Source organism: Geotrypetes seraphini, chromosome 8 (assembly GCF_902459505.1).
Source record: "Geotrypetes seraphini chromosome 8, aGeoSer1.1, whole genome shotgun sequence".
NCBI classification, from domain to species: domain Eukaryota; kingdom Metazoa; phylum Chordata; class Amphibia; order Gymnophiona; family Dermophiidae; genus Geotrypetes; species Geotrypetes seraphini.
The window spans coordinates 95,269,866-95,289,446 of NC_047091.1; the positions used below are offsets into that span (position 1 = coordinate 95,269,866).

The window sequence follows — 19,581 nt, forward strand, 5'->3', positions numbered from 1 at the left end:
CAAAGTGGATGCCGATAAAAGAGGGTGTTCCACCATCGGTACCGGTGGCTCCGACCGGACCGGAACTGGAAGGTTCTGGGGTAAAAGAGCAGGAAGTAGCTGTTGGAGTTGCTCTCTCAGCTGTACCTGCAGAACGGCGGCAATACGCTCGTCCAGCGAAGGCACCGGTACCGCTTTTTTCTTCTGCGGTACCTTGGGTGCTGCTCGACACTCCGACGAAGAACCCGATGTCGAGGGGCTAACTTCAATCGGAGCGGAGCGCTTCCGTGGGCGCCTCGAGGTCGGCAGGATTGGACTCACTGCAGTGGAGACCGGAGGACGCTCCAGCGGGGAAGGCTTCTTAGCCGGCTTACCTGCTGGATGCGACACCGGCGCGGTATCGCGCGGTGTCGATGAAGTCGGTGCCGATTGAGATGGAACCGATGTCGGTGCCGGTACGGTGGAATCGGACATCTCGACACCGAAGAGTAACCGCTGTTGGATTTGGCGGTTTTTAAGTGTTCTCTTTTTCAAAGTTGCACAGCGGGTGCAAGTGGACGCTTGATGGTCGGGACCAAGACACTGCAGACACCAGTTATGCGGGTCTGTCAGTGAGATTGGCCGAGCGCACCGCTGGCACTTTTTAAACCCGGGCTGAGGGGGCATGAAAGTAAAGACAGCCTCTGCCAAATCGAAGGCCGAGGCTTCGATTGTGGCAACAGGCCCCGCCGGGGCGAAACGAAAAATGAAAATAAAACAACTAAAGTTAGTTTTTTTTAAAGAAAAACAAAAGAAATAAAGAAACCTTTATTTCAACAAAGGTTTACGCGAGCGGGAAGATCGAAAAAATTTCTTCAACGGCCGTTGAGGAAACGCGTCTTCTTAGGTCCGCGGAAACTAAGAAACTGGGGACCGCGCGCCTCTGTCGGGCGGGAAGGCACTCGCGCGTGCGCGGTGCGGTCTACTAGAACTTTCCAAGTTCTTAGAGTGCAATCACTCTAAAATTGTCCGTACCGGGGCTCCTTCGGTGCCGTCACCCATCAGTCAAGAATATGCTGCCTGCTTGTCCTGGGATAATAACTTTTATGGAGCTAAACCACCAATCAGTGTGAGGAAATGGTGGGGGTAGATTGCGTGTTGGAGAAAAAAATAAAGGACCACACTAAAGGTTTGAGGGGGCCACCACTGACCCCAGGTGTTACAAAGATTAAAAGTGGCCTAGAGTGACTAATGTTCTTGCACAAACCCTGACAGTGGGAAGAAGGTAAATGTCCCTTACTTTTTGTTCTGTACACCAGCAAGACACATTTCAGTGACTCAAGTGGAGCTTGAAAAGCTCTCAGATGATGTTTACATCTACTCAAAAATTGACCTCTCCAGGTTCACAGAAAGACCCATTCTCCCATCCACTTCTTTAAACACAGATGTGGATATTGTGCTTTTTAGCCTAGAGCTACCATAAGCCTGGATAAAAATGTGAGCTTAAAAAGTCTCCAAATATACTTGGCTCAAAATATTGTGCAAGTGCCCATCTGAAAATGTTAACTTCTTGTATTAAGTAAAAACAGCCAGGTTAAACAGCATTCAGCAGAAGACCTCTTCTGGTTCCCAGGTCCCTATTCACTAATATCCCATGATTTGTGATAGAAGTGTGATAAAAACAAGTAGGGACTGGGTACATGAGAGAAATCCTGGTTACTCAATGCTTAAGTTTTTAAATTGAAAAAAAGACGTCCAATTTAGCCACATATATCTTAATTATGCAGTGTCTCAGAATATGCCAGTGTAGCTGCCAAAAGAAGCCCGATTCATTCACTGGAGCAGGTGATGTAGTACATACATTAAGAAGAAGCTCTGTCTCAGTAACTTAAGATCATGTTAAGGTTTTCTCACAAGCTGGAGCCTGACAAGGTGTAGCGCCACTCTCTCCAACAGTGCTTTCAGGCATTTGCAGATATTGCCCTATTTGATATGACTGGCAGCCTTGTACTGTAATGCTCGTTTTGCTATTACTTCACAACATAAAATGAGAATTTTTAGTTATTACATAAAAAATAGCTAGATGTCGATATATTAGATTTGTATTTACGAGCTGGGCATTTCAGCCTTGCTGAGTGCAATGGCCAGGTCAAGGTCTTCCTGTTCTTGTCTTCGCAACCGAGCTAGCCTCTCCTGTTCTGCTTTTTCACTCTCACGTTTTGCCCACGCCAGCTGCTGTTCCTCATTTCCAAACTAAAAACAATACACACAAGAAAAACAAAAAAGAAAAACAAAACAAAACAAATCAAAGCGATTTTATTTGGGTTAAAGGGCTTGCAGGTTACACCTATTGCCAATAAGAAGCGTGTGCAAGAGAAGCTACAATTATATCACAGAATGGTATCCTTCAAAAATCAACTTATGCTATAGAACAAAAAAAACCAATCCCCTTCCTGATATTCAGACTACGAGAGATCACCGGTGATCACCCACGGTCCATGGCGATATCGAAAATTCAATGCTGACACCGTTTCTGGTGGCTGGCATTGAATTTCCAGTCTACTTTTGGCCAGCCAAGAAATAGCCAGCTAGGCCAGTATTCAGTAGCTAGCTAGCTAAGTCTTAATGGCCATAAATAGACCATCCTTTTAGATGGCTCTATTTGGCTGCCGAACCGCTGAATATTGACTGTGACCGGCTATGTCACATGACATAACTGGTCACCGGCCAATCTGGCAAGCCAGATATTCAGCAGGAGACAGCCGTCTAACACCCGCAGAATACTGGCGGATAGCCGGCTATGTGTTATATTTAGCCAGAAAGGAACAGGTCCCAGTTGGCTTATAAAGATGAGAATATAAACTACAGTATTAAAATGGAAATAGATGAAAACAATGAAATATGCCTTAGTAGTTGTATATTTGTAATATATGTTATTTTGATTTTACGTATTTAAATTTTATTTTGTACCTTGAACCTCTGAGATACATATGACTGGTGGTATAGAAAAGTTTTGAACAAAGCCTAAGCAATTCCGGTCCTCGAGAGCCGGAGCCAGGTCAGGTTTTCAGGATGTCCACAATAAATACGCATGAGGTAGATTTGCATCTCAAGGAGGCAGTGCATGCAAATCCGTCTCATACATATTCATTGTGGAGATCCTGAAAACCTGACCTGGCTCCGGCTCTCGAGGACCGGAATTGCCTACCCCTGGCCTAAGCTATTCTCATTGCAGACAGGGAAGATGGCTTAGAAACACACAGCTCCCTGCACCTGCCCCCACTTTTCAGGGTTTTGCTGGAAAACTGATGAAACTTTAGTAGATTTAGGGGCCTTTTTACTAAGATGCATTAAGCACTTAGGGCTGGATTCAGTAAATGGTGAAAAAACAATCCCCCCCTAAAAAAATCAGGTCCGCGCTCAGCACTATTCTAGAAAGTATGCGCTGGGATGAGTATGCTTTATGGAATAGTGCCTAGCATGGATTCCCATGCTCAACTTTGGTCGCAAGGATTTATGCCTGCTGAAACCTGATATAAATCTTGGCGTGCAAGTGATTGTCACCATGTCCCCTTTTGAATTGTGTGTGAGCCAATTTAGATGTACTTTATAGAATGGAGTGCAAATCATAATTAGTGCTGACGTTAACTCCAACGATGAAATGATTGTAGCTCGTAAATTCATTATTTTGTACATTTGGCACCTAACTTTTATTTATTTATTTAAAAAGTTATATACCGCCTAAGATCTAAGCGGTTTCCATAAAATAAACATACATAATTGAAACACAAATCTTAAAATTAACAAACTTCCATTCAGTCCAAACTGAAATGATCACATCACACACTCTCAACAAACTGCTAATTCACAACCTAGAGGTTCCTACAAACAGTTTATCTACAACATGGATGAACAAAACTAACGGCTTGTGGACTCCAAAAACTAATTCAGAAACAATCTTCCATAAGGAACAAACTTAACCTTTTAATATAACATAACGTTATTCCTCTATACCGCCACAATTCAAATGATTTCTAGGTGGTTTACACAGAAGAGAAGCTGGACAATACAAAATATTAGTAGTAAAAGTACAGCCAGTGATCCTTGGATAGGCAAATAAATAAATTTTGGTGATCCTACATAGAATAACTGTTAGCGCCCAACCGCATTAACAGGTTTTGCTCTATTTTAGCAGTTACTGCATATTAACCTTACATTAAGTGCCTTTTTGTGCTAGTTGATGGGGTATGGACAGAGAATAGTCATTCCCAGCATTCTGAAAGTAGTACGCATCAAATACTCTACACCAGTGGTTTTCACTCATTTTTAAGTCGAAGCAGATTTGAGTCCAAAAAAGTTGAAGGAGAGTTGACAAATATTCTCCTACTTGGGGCCACGACACCAACCAAAATTTCTGGACTTCCATCCCCACCAGAACCTCAGTCACACATGCAGAAAATAGAAAAAAAAAAACCCTCTCAAATGCAGCCCTACTATCTAAAAGTACTATTGTACACAAACAAAACCCTAATATGCTAGAATCTGCTCACACTGCACCACAAGAGAAATAGACAGAAATGCAGTCCAAAATATAAAAACAGATGTAAATTTTCAAATTGACATATTTCAATCACTAAATTGAAAATAAAACCATTATGCCTACCTTTGTTATTTGGCGATTAAATTTTTTTAATCATCTCGCTTCCTTCTGTGTTCATTTTCTGTTTCTTTCCTCTTCTTCTTCACTTTTTACTCTACATCCACCTTTGGCATCGATCTTCATATTCAGTTTTCTTTTATTTTTCTGTCTCCATCTCAAATCTACCTTTCTATCTCCTCCCTATCCCCTCCATCCATGTTCACCATCTCTTCTCTCCTCTTCCCCATCTCCTTTCCATCCTCTCTTGCCTTCTCTTCCCCTCCCCTCCATCCATGTACCCCCTTGTTCCTCTCCTCTCTGCCTCCTCCCATTCAGCACCTCTCCCTTCTTCCTCCCTCCCTCTCCACCACCCTGCTTCCACCAAATGTCCTCCCCACCCAGTTCCAAAGCCCCCTCTCCTCAAAAACTACAAGGTCACTGACATGCACCATCTCTTCCCTTCCTTCCACCCATGTGCCACCATCTCCTTCCTCTACCCTCCATCCTTGTGTCCCCTGTTCCTTTCTGACCCCTCCCATTCAGCATTTCTCCCTTCTTCCTCCTTCCCCACCACCCTAGTTCCACCAAATACCCTTCCCACCTAGTTCCAAAGCCTCCCTCATCCCCTCACTACAAGGTCGTCAATGACACAGCAGCAATTCCCTAGCACTGCCCACAGCCTCCTCTACATGGTTCCTTTACTGCAGTCCACCTAAGTGGATATAGAAGTTGCTTCAGATGGAGGTGGACCGTGGCAGAAGAACAGTGCAGAGGAAGCCACCAGCAGTGATGGAGAATAGCTGCTGCGCTGGCACCCTCCTTGTAGTTTTTGAGGTGAGTGGGTTTTGGAACCGGGTGGGGAGCTGTGGGCCGTACAAGAGGATCTCGCAGGCTGCCATTGGCTCGCGGGTCTTGTAATGAAGAACAGTGCTATGCACTAACTGGCAGTTCTGCAGTTAGTGCAGGACCATTTACTGTCTCCTAAACAAGAGGAGCTTAAAGCACAATTCTATAACTATGCACCAGCAGTGAGGAATCACATGCGCTTGTTAATGGTGCTTTAATTTCCACTTATGCATGCACTTGTCCTAAGTACTAATCTATAAGGGCACGCAAAAGTGTGCAGGACATGGCTGTCTCTCCCAATGATAAACATCTTATAGTGTTCTATCAGGTGTATGCCTGTAGCTTGCTGCATTTACAAGTGCCCATTTATGCCAATGCAAAAAAAAAAAAAAAAAAAAAAGGAAGAATGAAACCCCACACAGATCAAAATGTGAAAAAACATTGAGGCAATGAGTCCAATGGAAACAATGAGTTCATAAAACCTTTAATGTCCCAAAAAATTGCATCAACCTCGTCAATTGTGCAAAGGACCTACTCGACATGGCCATGTTTTGGCAAAAAAAAAAAAAAAAGTGCCCATGTCTGGAGGCTTTAAGCACTAATGATGTTGGTCTGTAAAACATGAATAAAAGCCGCAATCATAAAATCAAACAGCCTGTGTGAGAAGCTTAGACTCTGAAGCTGAGATAGCCTGTTTGGTTTTACACGTATGATTGCTGCTGATGTAGGCATTTGATTTTGCTGAAATACGGCTGTATTGAGTTATTTTTTGCACCATTGACATAGCTGATATAATTTTATTTGGACATCAGAGGTTTTGGATTTTATGAATACATTGTGTCTATTGGACTCAGTGTCTCACTGTTATATCATGCCCATTTATGCCAGCCTAGACCTGCCCTGGGTGTGTATACATTTTGGAACACCAGTGCTGGTTTGCCTATAATGGAATCTGCACACCTAGAAGCTGTTACAGAATTGGTACAAACTACGTTGCTTCAGGGTGCTAAATATGGGTGCTAATCTATAGAATTGCTGTTTAAGCGCCTCCACACTATGTAGCTCTAATCTTAGCATCACGCGCTACTTGGCATTTTAATGCAGAAGCTGTAAAACAAAATGCAGGAAACACCCCCAATTGTTTTTGTGCTAGATTGGCAACGAAACTAAACCTCAGCTTCGTATACCCAGTCTTCAACCAAAATGGAGCTCGACTCGGTTAACAGTAACTACAAAAAATACAAAAAAAGTAATGGTCAGAAAATATTAATGTGACTGATTTCCGAAGTGTTTGGCAAATAAAATAGTTTTTAAAGATTTGAAAAAAGTTGAAAAGGACCAGGACCCCTAAGAGGAAGTTCGTTCCATAGTTGAGAAAATTTGAAAATCAGGGATTGACTGAAATTCTTGATTCCTTTGATTCCTTTCACTGAAGGAAGGGAGAGATTGAATTGTTGGGTGCCTCTTGCATAAGAGAATCTATAAACATTCATAATAAAGGGAACTGCAAAATCTGACGCATTTCAGTAAAGGCGTCCCCTAGCTACTTCAGATTGACTCTCAAGCCATCAGCATCCTAGAGACAATGTTAACTGGCAGGTGGACGAAAGCGTTGCTGAGGAAACCAAATGTTGCACCGATAAGTCAAATGTTCTGAAGACTCATGCGAAATCCGAGAAAAATATACTACAAGTTGTGAATTTCTTGGCGAGCTAGGAGAATATACTAACATCAATGATGGCTGAATTAAAAAGAATCACCTGCAATTCCCTAAGCCAGGCTTCCTCCGACAGAGATGTGGGATAATTGTAAAGGGCTTTTGGCACACAGAATACAGAATTTACAACTTGGGGCCAAGATGAAATAAAGAATTTTCCCAATTTTGTGCCCCAAGACTATTCTATCATTCTGTGTCTATAGTTTTGTAAATCAGGCTCTTTTCACCCACAGAAAAGCTGCTTTGCATATCTGGCTCAAACAAAAAGGATGGTGTCACCATAAAACCTTTTAAAAGTAAAGGGGACTCAATAGAAAATCCATGTCAAGCTATCTTCACAGAAAGTATATGTGCGCTTATACACCCCTTTCCATAAAATGGTTTATTATCTTAATAAACAAACTAAAGAGAGTGGGAAGTACGTAGCTGCTTAGTGGCTATAACAGTGAGTTGAAAATTAGATAAATGAGGGTTCAAATCCCACCTCCTGCTAATTCTCTTTGTGACTTTGGGCAAGTCATTTCAAACTTCCATTGCCTCATGTAAAGACCTAGGCCCTCATTTACTAAGATATGTTAATGTTTTGTTAATTTAAATTAGGCACAGAGTAAGTAAATAAGTCTATTGATAATAACTGGGCTTGAGTTATTTAGGGGATAATTCTTTTTGGAGCAGTCTAGTTGGTGGCAAAAAGGTGCGTAAATGGTGGTATTCTAGCCACTTGCACAAAGCCTCTTATTGAATAATGGTTAGCAGAAAAACGTGCACCATGATTTGATAGTGCATACATTGCTGGTAGGCATGCACATGGGAGGAGTTTGAACACATGTACCAGGGCACTCAAGTACATGTGTAAATTATAGCATTCTATCTTTTATGTGAGTTTATGCTAACATCCAGTTGTGAGCATTTACACCTACTATTTTTGGAAAGCGTGAATAAGTGATTCACATCTACCTTTTCCACTCCTATCTCAGGGATCTCAAAGTCCCTCCTTGAGGGCCGCAATCCAGTTGGGTTTTCAGGATTTCCCCAATGAATATGCACTGAAAGCAGTGCATGCACATAGATCTCATGCATATTCATTGGGGAAATCCTGAAAACCCGACTGGATTGCGGCCCTCAAGGAGGGACTTTGAGATCCCTTCTAGCAGATCACCCCTGAGCCATCTCTGCTCCAAGCTGAAGAGCCCTAGCCGCTTTAGCCTTTCCTAATAGAGAAGTTGTACCATTTTCATTCTCTGTAACTTTTCCAATTCTGCTATATCTTTTTTGAGATATGGTGACAGGAATTGCCTTTCCTCATACCAGAGGAGTTCCATCCTCTATCATTTTGGTCACTCTTCTTTGAAACTTTTCTAATTCTGCTATATCTTTTCTGAGATTATAGTGACTAGAATGAAACCCAATACTCAAGGTGAGGTTGCACCATGGAGCAATACTTCTCTGTCTTATTTATCATCTCTTTCCTAATAATTCCTAGCATCCTATTTGCTTTTCTGGCTGCCGCTGCTGCTGCACATTGGGCAGAATGTTTCATCGTATTGTCTATGATGACACCTAGATCTTTTTCTTGGGTGTTAACCCCTAAGGTGAATAGCTAAAGATTTCCTTAAAAGAAATGCTCTGTTCCTCATTTTAATAACTGTGGTTTATCTACATTTCTCAGTTATTCTCATCCAATTGATACGGGGGATCTCTCTTTTTCTCTCGCTGTTAAGTTGGTGTCTTCTATAGGATCTGTAAACTTTATGATGAGATTATGTTTGACATTAGAGGAGCCTCAGGAAGCAGCACTAACAGTGAGAGATTATTTGTCTTTAGTAGGGAGAAAAAAAAAATAAGATCATGTTACAGCCCCCCATATACAAAATAATCAACCAAATTATTATTTTCTTATTTGTCAATGGTTCAGTCCAAGCCATATGCTCTCAGTTCCTTTCTTTAGAGAAGACACCACTACCTGCGCTCCCCCCCCCCAAAAAAAAAAAAAAGAAAAAAAAGAGGTTTAATGTGTTTGTTTGCACACATGCTAAACAGCAAAGCAAAGTGAGCAGTAGGAGAACCAGAACGAATGTATGGGCAGACTGGATGGACCATTCGGGTCTTTATCTGCCAACATCTACTATGTTACTATGTATTTGGAAACTCATATAGTCCAGAAAAGTAGACCTTTCCATATAACACACAACCCAACCTTACAATACAGAGACTGTATGAGTGTAGGATACTGTTCAGAAAGACAAATGTTTTGTGTAAAAAGATGTTATATGTAGTCTTATATCCCACCAAATCATCTTGAGTGGAGTTTGAGGCGGGTCACATCAGCATTTGTTAAAATACAGGGGTGGAGTTCAATACTATATCTCTCTCTCTCTATATATATATATATATAAAACTACCACTGTGTAGATTCCTTTTTTACTTAAGAAATTTTTTTCTTAGATATTGGACCATCAGAGGTGAACTTCTCTCACTTTTAGATGAATTCTGTTTCACCAGTGTTGGTCAAAGTACTTAAGTAAAAATAAATATATATTTTAATACTTAAGTAAAAGTACAATGAACACCACATTCAAAAAAGTAATAAAAAGTTATTGCCTAATATAATACTTTTTGTGGTACTTTCACTTTATATTCAGCTACAACGAATGCAACTATTGTTAACAGGGTTCAACAAACCCTGGGTGCCAGGTTGTCACAGCATCTAGAAAATGCATCCTGGCACCCTGGTTTTCACACTCCCAAAAATCTTATCACTGACCGCCTAGGTGCCTGAAACAGCTTCTTTCTTCTGCACAGTGATCGGGCTCTCTGTGTAACTGAGTTGCGTGATGCAAGAAGTTGGGGAAGTCTGCTATTTCAAGCCCAGTGAGACTTCTCAAACCGATTGCACCATGCTGCTCAAGTGTACAGAAAGCCTGATCATCATGCAGGAGAAAAAAGTTGTTTCAGGCACTTGTGAATAAGGCAACAGCAGAGAGGAACAGGTAAAGGCTGTTGAGAACCACAAGAGATTGACAGACCGTGTGAAGACTGTACAAGATAGAAACTGATGGGGACCCAGACTATGTCAATAGGTGAAACAAAGAGGCGGTTGCTTTTTTGCTTCACCCATCTAGAGGGTGCTGTCATATAACTGACAGCATGTTTGGGAAGGGAGACTATTCACTTCTGCAATTGATTAGCAGAGGCATTTTTATCCACAGGCACAAAACAGGAAAAAAAAATCTTAGTAAGCCAATTTGATAGATCCCTAGCATTCCAAGCGGGTAAATGGAACAAATGCCTAACCGCCCTCATTTCTAATTCCCCTCCCTACCAAATGTTCAGGAAGTCAATCAAAACCTATCTCTTTGACAAATTCCTCCCCTCCCTTTCTTCCTTGCTCCCTACATTGACCTTCGATATGCCTCCGGACTCTCCGACCCCTCCGATCTTGTAAAGCTAACTAAATGGCCTAACAAAACTGATTGCCTAGTTTAACTAAATGTCCTGTTTTGTTACTCCTTTATCTTAAATGCCTCATCACTGCCATGTATGTAACATCGCTGTAAATGTACAGTCTCTTCATCTGTTAACCGCATTGAACTTCCATGGTATTGCGGTATACAAGAATAAAGTTATTATTATTATTATTTCTAAAGGAGCTACTGCTTTCACTGGGGACAATGTTGGAAGGGTGAGAAAGGAGAAGCAAGAAAGGTCTTAGATGCTGGCTCCTAAATTTTTGGGCTGGCAGGCCTGTGTTAATGATATAGGGTGAAACAAAATCCATAAGTGAGGGAAGTTCACCTCTGATAGACCAATATCTAACAAAAAAATCTCTAAGGGCTCCTTTTACTAAGCCACGGCTTTAACACGCGGAATAGCACCTACTACACTGTCACGCGCGCCATACCTTAATGCCAGCACAGTTCTAGAAGCGCAGCGCGAGATAATTTCCTGCGTGCACTAAAAACGCTAGCACACCTTAGTAAAAAGGAGCCCTAAGTAAAGGGATATATATTGTGGTGGTTATATATAAAGATTATGTAAAAAATACATACACTTCCTCCTCCCCATTCACGGTTTCGGCAATCGCGATTTCACATATTTGAGATTTTTTGGGGAGGGGAAAAAAAACCAAAAGCCCACAGTTTAGCCTTCTCCCCAGCGTCCCGGCCTTACCTGGTGGTCTAGCGGGCTTTCGGGGCAGGAGCGATCTTCCTACACTCCCTGCCCCGTGTAGATCGCCAATAGGAAATGGCTGTGGGGAGTTCCCGTCATAGTCTCGAGAGACTACGGGAACTCACGGCAGCTATTGCCTATTGGCGATCTGCACAGGGCAGGAGCGTAGAAAGATCGCTCTTGCCCCGAAAGCCCACTAGACCACTAGGTAAGGCCGGGATGCTGGGGTAAGGCAGGAGGGAGGCGGAGGTGGGTCAGAGCCGGACCAGAAGATATTCGCGGTATTTCACCATTCGCGGTCCGGCTCTGCCCCTATTCCCCGCGAATCCGGAGGGAGAAGTGTACTAGGGATGGGCATTCGTTTGAAATGACTTTTCTCATGTAATCTCATGTCACTGGCAAACAAAAGTGAGCTGAAAAATGTGGAATTTCAAGGATTTCTAATGTGCTGTCAACAATGTGCACTCTTTCAAAAGAGCATGCATTATTCAGGAAGAGTTTGTACTCTTTCTCAACAGTGCACACACGAGTGAACTGCTGCAAATATGTCAATAGTGAGCGCAAATGTGCACTATCAGGAAAGAGTGCAAACTCTTTGTGAATAGTGCATGCTCTTTCAAAAGAAAGCATGCTCTTAATGATCTTGTTTCAGTGACAACATAAACTCCCTCCTTCCCCCCTCGCAAACTGAACATTCTTTGGTAACAATATGAAACAAAACCTTTCTAGATGTACGTCCCTAAAATACACCCCGCCAGAAACAAAACAGCAAGTACTGGAAGAAAATTACAGCAATGCAAAGAAAGGTCATCCCACAGAAAGGCTCTACCCTAGTGCCTGGTCTACTATGGGATTAAAAGAACTTTCACTGCACAAGCTCCTACTCAGTACTGGTTTAAAAGGAATGTGCTAAACTGAATTAATGAACACTAACCTATACCGTAAATTAATACACATTAGAGAGTCCTTTTACTAAGCTGCAAGAGCAGAGCTTATCATGGTAAGCACTGAGACATCCTGTGGGAAAATCTCAATGTGTGTGCACAAACCATGCACTTAAAAATTCCTGAATGTTTCTCTGAGGAGGCAAATCTATGGGTAGAGAGTGGACATGAAAGCATGAATCAGTTAAAACAGCCACATTACTGTGCGCTGATTAGCGAATAAGCCCTGTCTTCAAAATAGGTGGCGGTAAGGGTTAACGCACTAATTTTTGTTAATGGCCACAAAAGTGTGGCCGTTAACTGGGAAAATGGAAAATCAGCCTTTTTCCAGATGTGGTAAAAATGGCCATACCACACTGGAAAAACTCATGCAAGGGTGTGATAAGGCCACTTTATATCACAGCTTAATAAAAGGACCCCTAAGTTACTTAGTGCATGTTAAAACACTATAGCAAGTGTTATTAAAACAAATATGATACCAACCTGAAAAAGAATTTGTAAAAATCAAAAACTAACCAAATTTTGTTTGCGTGTACAAAATGAGAACTTTTCTATCTCAGGGACTTTTTACTATTTATTTATTTAAGTCCCATAGTTCTCTTATGGGCATATATATAGACAATGCCTGTTGCAAATACCATGGTGCTTGCTCATTTAAAGTCTGATGAATTAACATCAAGACCTTATACTGAATTCTACACCTTACCGACAACCAATGTAGTTGCTTCAAAATTAGGGTCACATGCCTTGTTTGATGCCCCCCTGACAAAACTTTGCAGTAAGCCCAGCTCTTGTGTGCATGCCCAGGCAGGGCCAGGAGTGCAGGCACACTTCAGCACCGTTCTGCACCTTTAAATAGAAGCATTTCAGAAATTGTTTTCACTTGAAAAGTTAATAAACGCTGAAGAACGGTACTGATAAGTGCTTGCACTTTCTGCTTTGCCTGAACTCGCACACCCTTGTTTCTCACTATCAGCGTTTAGAGCCTGCACAGGCTTCCTTCTGTTTTTAAAACCCTCAGCTCAATGTGTGGCAGCGGCTAAGAAAGCAAATAGAATGTTAGGAAATATCAGGAAAGGAATGGAAAACAAAAATGAAAATATTATAATAACTAAAAATAGTGAGAAACAATATGAAAAGTAATGCACCTTACTAAAGTGCATCTAGCACTTAGGCCTGGATTCTATAAACAGTGCCGATCATGTGTCAATTACGCATCGGCGCCGTTTACAGAATCGTGCCTGCAGGAAAGATAAGGCACCGAAAACCCTGGCCTATATTTCCTGCACCTATCTTTGTGTGAATTTCATCTATGTAGGCGCTTTTAATAATAATAATAATAATAATAATAATTTTATTTCTTATATACCACCAAAGCCATAGTAGTTTGAGGCGGTTTACAACGAAGAAGGGCTGGACAATCAGTGAAAATGGTACAATTTGAGGCCACCTAATGCCACTTCTTGTTTTAAATGGCATTTCTTCCATTACCTTAGGTGCCGGTAGGGTGCCTACTGGTGTCTAGAATTTCACCCTTAATACATGGTTGGCTCACAGTAACAGGCAACCACACAAATTAATTAAGGGTTTGTGCAGTAGGTTGCCTGTTACCACACGTTAAATGACATATTACTGCTTTTTTCTAAATTATTCTCAGAGGGTATATGGCATGGGTTGAGAATGGGATAACTCCTATAAAGTATATTCCATTCTATTGTATGGGAATACCCGAAGAAACACCAATTTGTGTATTAATGTGTCAGGGAAAAAAGGCCTCAGAGCTTGGAGCCATAGACCAGTCTGTTCAGCGTATTTAAATCAAAAGATTTGCTCCAATAATACAGCCACTGGTCAAAAAACCCTGTATCTATATTCTTATTTTTTTATTTTCTTAATGTAAAAATGATTTATTCAGTAAAATTATGCAGCAGGTAACCCCAAAGATTTGAAAGTACCAACGGGTAACCATTTATCTTAATTCTCTTAATTCTTTTTTTCTATTTGTCAAGTGTGCCGTCCATTATGGCTCCGGCTTTGGTTCTGGCTGCATAATGGACAACACACGTGACAAAAAGAAAAAAAGAATTAAGATAAGTGGTTACCCATTGATACTTTCAAATCTTTGGGGTTACCTGCTGTTTAATTTTACTGAATAAGTCAGTTTAGAATACTGTAATAAAATTAAAAGATTAAAAAATAAGAATATAGATAGAGGGTTTTTTGGCCAGTGACTATTATTGGAGCAAATCTTTTGATTTAAATACGCTGAACACATTGGTCTATGATAAGTCTAACGGCCTCTTTTACAAAGCCACGTAGCAACAGCCCTGAAGCCCTTTAAATCTCTAAGGGCTTCAGGGCCGTTAGCGCAGCGCGGCTTTATAAAAGAGGCTGTAAGTGTATGGCTCCAAGCTCTGAGGCCTTTATTCCCTGACACATTAATACACAAATTGATGTTTCTTCAGGTATTCCCATACAATAGAGAGGAATATAGGAGTTATCTTGTTTATCTGCACCACTCGGTCAGACAGTTATTGAGATATAATGGGTTGAGAATGGGCATGGAAGCATTGGGCAGCTAGCACATTATGTTATGAAGTGATAAATGGTTCCACATTAACTTCCTGTAGGTACCAGATGCTAATGGGAACATTAACGCACAACCTGAATAAAAAATTTTAAACATCTCCACTAACTGCCATGTTAGATTTGCAGGAAACGCATAATAAAAACCCTGCATTAATCTGTATTAACTGCAAATTTTAATGCACTGTAGTAAAAAGGCCCCTCAGTGATGAGCACACATAGTAGATTAGCCCAATATTTTACATTTCCAATCTTACAAACTACCATCCTAGACCCGCCAGTGATGTCAGAGGCAGTCATGCTGTTTCCAGGGAGCCAACAGATTAAGAGGGACCAGGCTAAGTATATGTGTGGTCTTTTTAATACGAAAACTAGAATAAGACTTGGAAACAACAGATCTCCACAAATAATAAGTCCAAAAGTCCACCAAGCTTAAGCATCCTGTTTCCAATAGTGGCCAATCCATGTCACAAGCACAAGGCAGGATTCCACGCTGCTTATCTCAGAGATAAGAAGTGACTTTTCCGAAGTCTACCTTAATGATGGTTTATGGACTTTTTCTCCAGGAACTTATCCAAACATTTTTTTTTTAACTGGCTATATTGACAGCTTTTACCACATGCTCCAGCAATGAATTCCAAAGCTTAATTATTCATTGAGTGAAATACTTTCTCTGATTTATGTTAAATGTGCTCTTCACTTAACCCTCCATTGTCCCAGGTACAAAATAAGGACCTGTTTTTAATATGTAAAATGCTTTAGCTACAGAAAGGTGGTATATCAAAACCCATTCCCTTTCCCTTTTGTAAACTGATTGTGGGTCCCCTAGTCTTTGTATATTTTGTGAGTAAACAGCTGGTCTGCGGTTTAGGCTTTAATCCCACTCATTATTATTTAGACCTGCGACATTGTTTTTTATAGAACTGTTCTTAAGGTGTTAGTGTGCAAATGGAACGAAAGGCACACGTTGTCTTTGAAACCAAGAGTTATTTATTGACAATATTTGCCAAGTTTCAAGAAGGGCTGCTATGGTGAAAAGACAATAAAACATAATTTTGTAGTTTATCAGCCCCATTAATACTATAGTTGAAAATCTGGTAGAAATTTGGTCTAGATGCCCGTGCAATTTTCTACACAGTTCTGTAAAGGAACACTTTTGAATGACTGGCTCAAAAGTCAGTCTGAAATGATTCCTGTGGGCACAAAAGTATTAAGATGTTTATTAGTATTTGCTATATTGCATATTTCGGTGTACAATACCGATATAAAATACAACATGAGTGAAAAAAAAAAAAAAGGAAATCCATTTATGATAGGAAAGGAAGCCGAACACCAAATTATCTTCAGGTATTCAGGTGCTGCACCTAAAAGTTTGAAGCATTCATTGACCCTTTAAATCCTTCTGTGGCACGTCTCAGGAAGCCACTGTGGGATCACTCCACTCACTAGTATTCACCAAGGCTCAGAGAATACTGATGACAACTTTCTTCAGAGGGCACTTCCTCATTCTTTGGCACACAGCACTGCATACCTGCAGACTTATTTCAGTCAAGGTGCCTTACACCTATTCTTTAAAGTCTCTCTGCCCATTAAATAAATACATGAGGACGAGCGCTGAACTTAAAAAGCGATCAATTTACTGTGCACCCTGAGTAGGTGTTTAAAATATCTCTCTTCATATTTACAAAACTGTCATATTCTAAACACTGCACCCATCACTGAGTGGAAACAATGATTCAAGCTTGACAATGCCAGGGTTTGCTGCTCAAAAAAGGCACTTCATTTGTTTTATCCTCTAATTTATATCAGTTCTAGGTATAAACTGATAATGTTGTATAATAGAGATATAGTATGCTAACAATGTCATGTAACACAGATTATCTGTTGATAATATTGAATAGTAATACTGTATATAAATAGTTCCAATATCTAATGCACTTGTATATTGCCATAGGAACGGCATACACTAATACTACAATATATAACATGGATTTATTACTTCACTTTAGATATAGTAACAATTCTAATGTCAAATGATAGGCCAATAATGCCTCACAAAACAATAGACAATGTCAGTATTTACAGGTTTGTATTTTAAAAATATTTCCAAGAAGATTGAATAATTTCTTCCTTTGGATTTTAGAGAGTTTTGTTTTTTAATTTACATATTTAAGACCCAAAATGTAAAACAGGATAGTCAAGAAAAACTGTGCTCTCCTGAGAGGGAAACAACTAAGAACTAATCTAGCTAGTAATCTTCAGGAGTGCTATATGGTCTTTATTTTAGAAGTCACAAAAGGCAGTGCTTATATCTTAATTACAGAGTACAGACAGCAACCTCATGTACTACAACTTCTGTGTATGTTCTTCCGAAATTTCAATTAAAAAATAAAATAAACTAAACAAATCTTCATAATTTTCAAACAAATGTTTCCTTCACCAAGGTTGAGCTATGTTTTACTAAAAAAATATTATTGGCATATTTTTTCCTACCCATTTATCGACAATTTTCATTTAAATCTGAAGTGTTACTTCAGCTATCCTATAACAACAACATATTATATGAAGTCTATGCTGACAATTCTGTACAATATGATTGTTATACCACTACTGCCATTTAATAAGGATTATCTGTGCCAATACAATAACAGACTATTACATATAATATGGTAATTACACCAATCATGCCAGACAATATGAATAAAATACATCTAAAGCTCTATTATGGAATACACATCATTAATAAAACATATTTTTGTTGGCACACTAATTATAATATAAAACATGGATGACATAATGCAACATATAACAGACCAAATACATATCTGTACTGGTGTTTTGGTACTGGCAGAGGAAGTGGATGACAACCTAATCTATCAGGCTGCTCACTTTCATGAACTATATCCATAATCACCTTGGAATTCACATTTTCAGTTCAATTCAGTTGTAGCTGGTGGATCAAAAAATAAATAGCTGGAATGACAAGCGCAACTGCTGTCATTCTCTCCCTCTGTCCATTTCCCTCCTGACCTCTAGCCTAGATCCCTCTACATCCCTGTTTCACACTCTACCTTTATCTTTCTTCATCTCCTTTTTGTATTTTTGGTCTTAATTTTGGTGGCTTGATTAACCTCCACATAAACCACCACCAGTGTTATTGTATTTTCACAATTTACACATCATACCATTCAGAACTCAACTTCAGAAAGATAATTTTCACAAAGGCCCAAATTCTATATATGATTTAACAAGCCAACTGGTGCTGATAATTGGCAATTAACACCTAATAATTGACAAAGTTACATGTACAATGGTAAAACCTTGGCTTCATCGCCATTATGCCCCTTATGGATGGCATGCCAGTAGTGGAGAGCAACAATGGGGGTGGGGGGGAGGAGGAATAGACTCTTCCCCTTTTTTAGAATTCGTAGGTAATCTGAACTTTCTGTTGGGCCGCGGGAATGCACTTTTTCACGTTGATCCATGCAAGGCTGCAGATATATGGGTCATTTTTTGGATCTAGGGCAGGTGTCTATTCCTTCTTTTCACTGCTGCCAACAGAAATGGGGGTGGTCCAGGAAGGACTTTTTTTTGCATATTTTCAAATGTGGAGCTATTGTTGAACACTGGGTTTACCACTGGGTGGCTATCCCACTTTTTCTAAATTGGATATCATGTTTATGGCCATACCTCCTTCTCATAATAAACTTGCCATCTGGTATAGACTGAGCAAGGACTTTAAAGCTGCTGCCTTTCTTAACTGATTGGAAACTGACTGGGGAGGACAACTAGGAGAAGCAATGTCAGAGGAAAAGCTCTCATCTAGTTTTCTCAAAGCCACTAAGGTAACCCCTAATGTGGGATTGCATGAGATCCACTCACATTACCAGATGCAGGAGGAAACAAATGGGTTTGTAGGAGGACAATCTCTGTCTTCAATGCAAGGCGCACAAGGGGACTTTGGTGCATCATTCTTTGGAATATCCCTCATTGCAGAGATTCTGGCATGGAGTGCTGTCTCAGGTGGCTGGGATTATACACTGTTCACTGGCATAGTCCTACAAGACTTTGCTTTTGGGCATTGAGGGGCCCCCTCACAGAGCAGGGATTGTCAGAGCCTTGGATATGTTTTCTCTTGGTGGCTTTTAGTTTAGCCAAGAAAGTCATATTACAACACTGGGTGGAAGAAATTTTCTTCTCAATGAAGTATTGGTTGGCACACATGGTGCAGATGGAAAACTGGGAGTGAAGGAGGTTGGACTCTTCTGGGAAAGAACGGCATAAAAATTATTTAGATCTTTGGAAACATTTTTAAGATACTGCTTTAGGTTACAGGAGAGTGAGGGAAGACGAGGAGGGTGGGGGAAAATGATAAAAGAGCTGGGAATGCTTATGGCTGTGGGATGCTTTAGTTCCTGTTTTTCCATGCTTTGCCTGATATGCTTTGATTCTTTCTGTTCTTGGTTTCAGTTGTTTGCATAATGTCTTAAAATGCAGTTGTAATTCTCTCTGCTCATCAATAAATTTACAAAAAAAAAAAAAAAAGTTACGTACACAACTTTGTAGGCACATTCTGTAAAGTGGTGCGTCAGTTCCAGTGCGTGAATCTCAAAATGGAGTATGGCCAGGGAAGGAGTATGGGCGAATCTTGGCCATTCCTAAAAGTTAAGGATGTTGTTATAGAAAATGCCCAATCTGCGCAGAACTTAGGCGCAGTTTTT

General features: G+C 40.4%; 1 protein-coding gene across 11 annotated transcripts in view; it reads right to left on the reverse strand.

Annotated features, from left to right (window-relative positions):
- Window positions 1-1,060: 1,060 nt before the first annotated feature.
- Window positions 1,061-19,581, reverse strand: part of EPS15L1 (epidermal growth factor receptor pathway substrate 15 like 1) — a 395,592-nt gene continuing 377,071 nt past the window's right edge. For 5 of the 11 annotated variants that reach the window (XM_033956485.1, XM_033956489.1, XM_033956488.1 and 2 more), the window contains one exon: window positions 16,118-19,518. In XM_033956485.1, the coding sequence (XP_033812376.1) occupies window positions 19,327-19,518 (192 nt within the window). In that variant the 3' untranslated portion in view covers window positions 16,118-19,326. Of the gene's footprint in view, window positions 2,212-15,884; window positions 16,054-16,116; window positions 19,519-19,581 lie in introns of those variants that run through there. The other 6 variants (XM_033956496.1, XM_033956490.1, XM_033956486.1 and 3 more) reach the window with 4 other exon arrangements.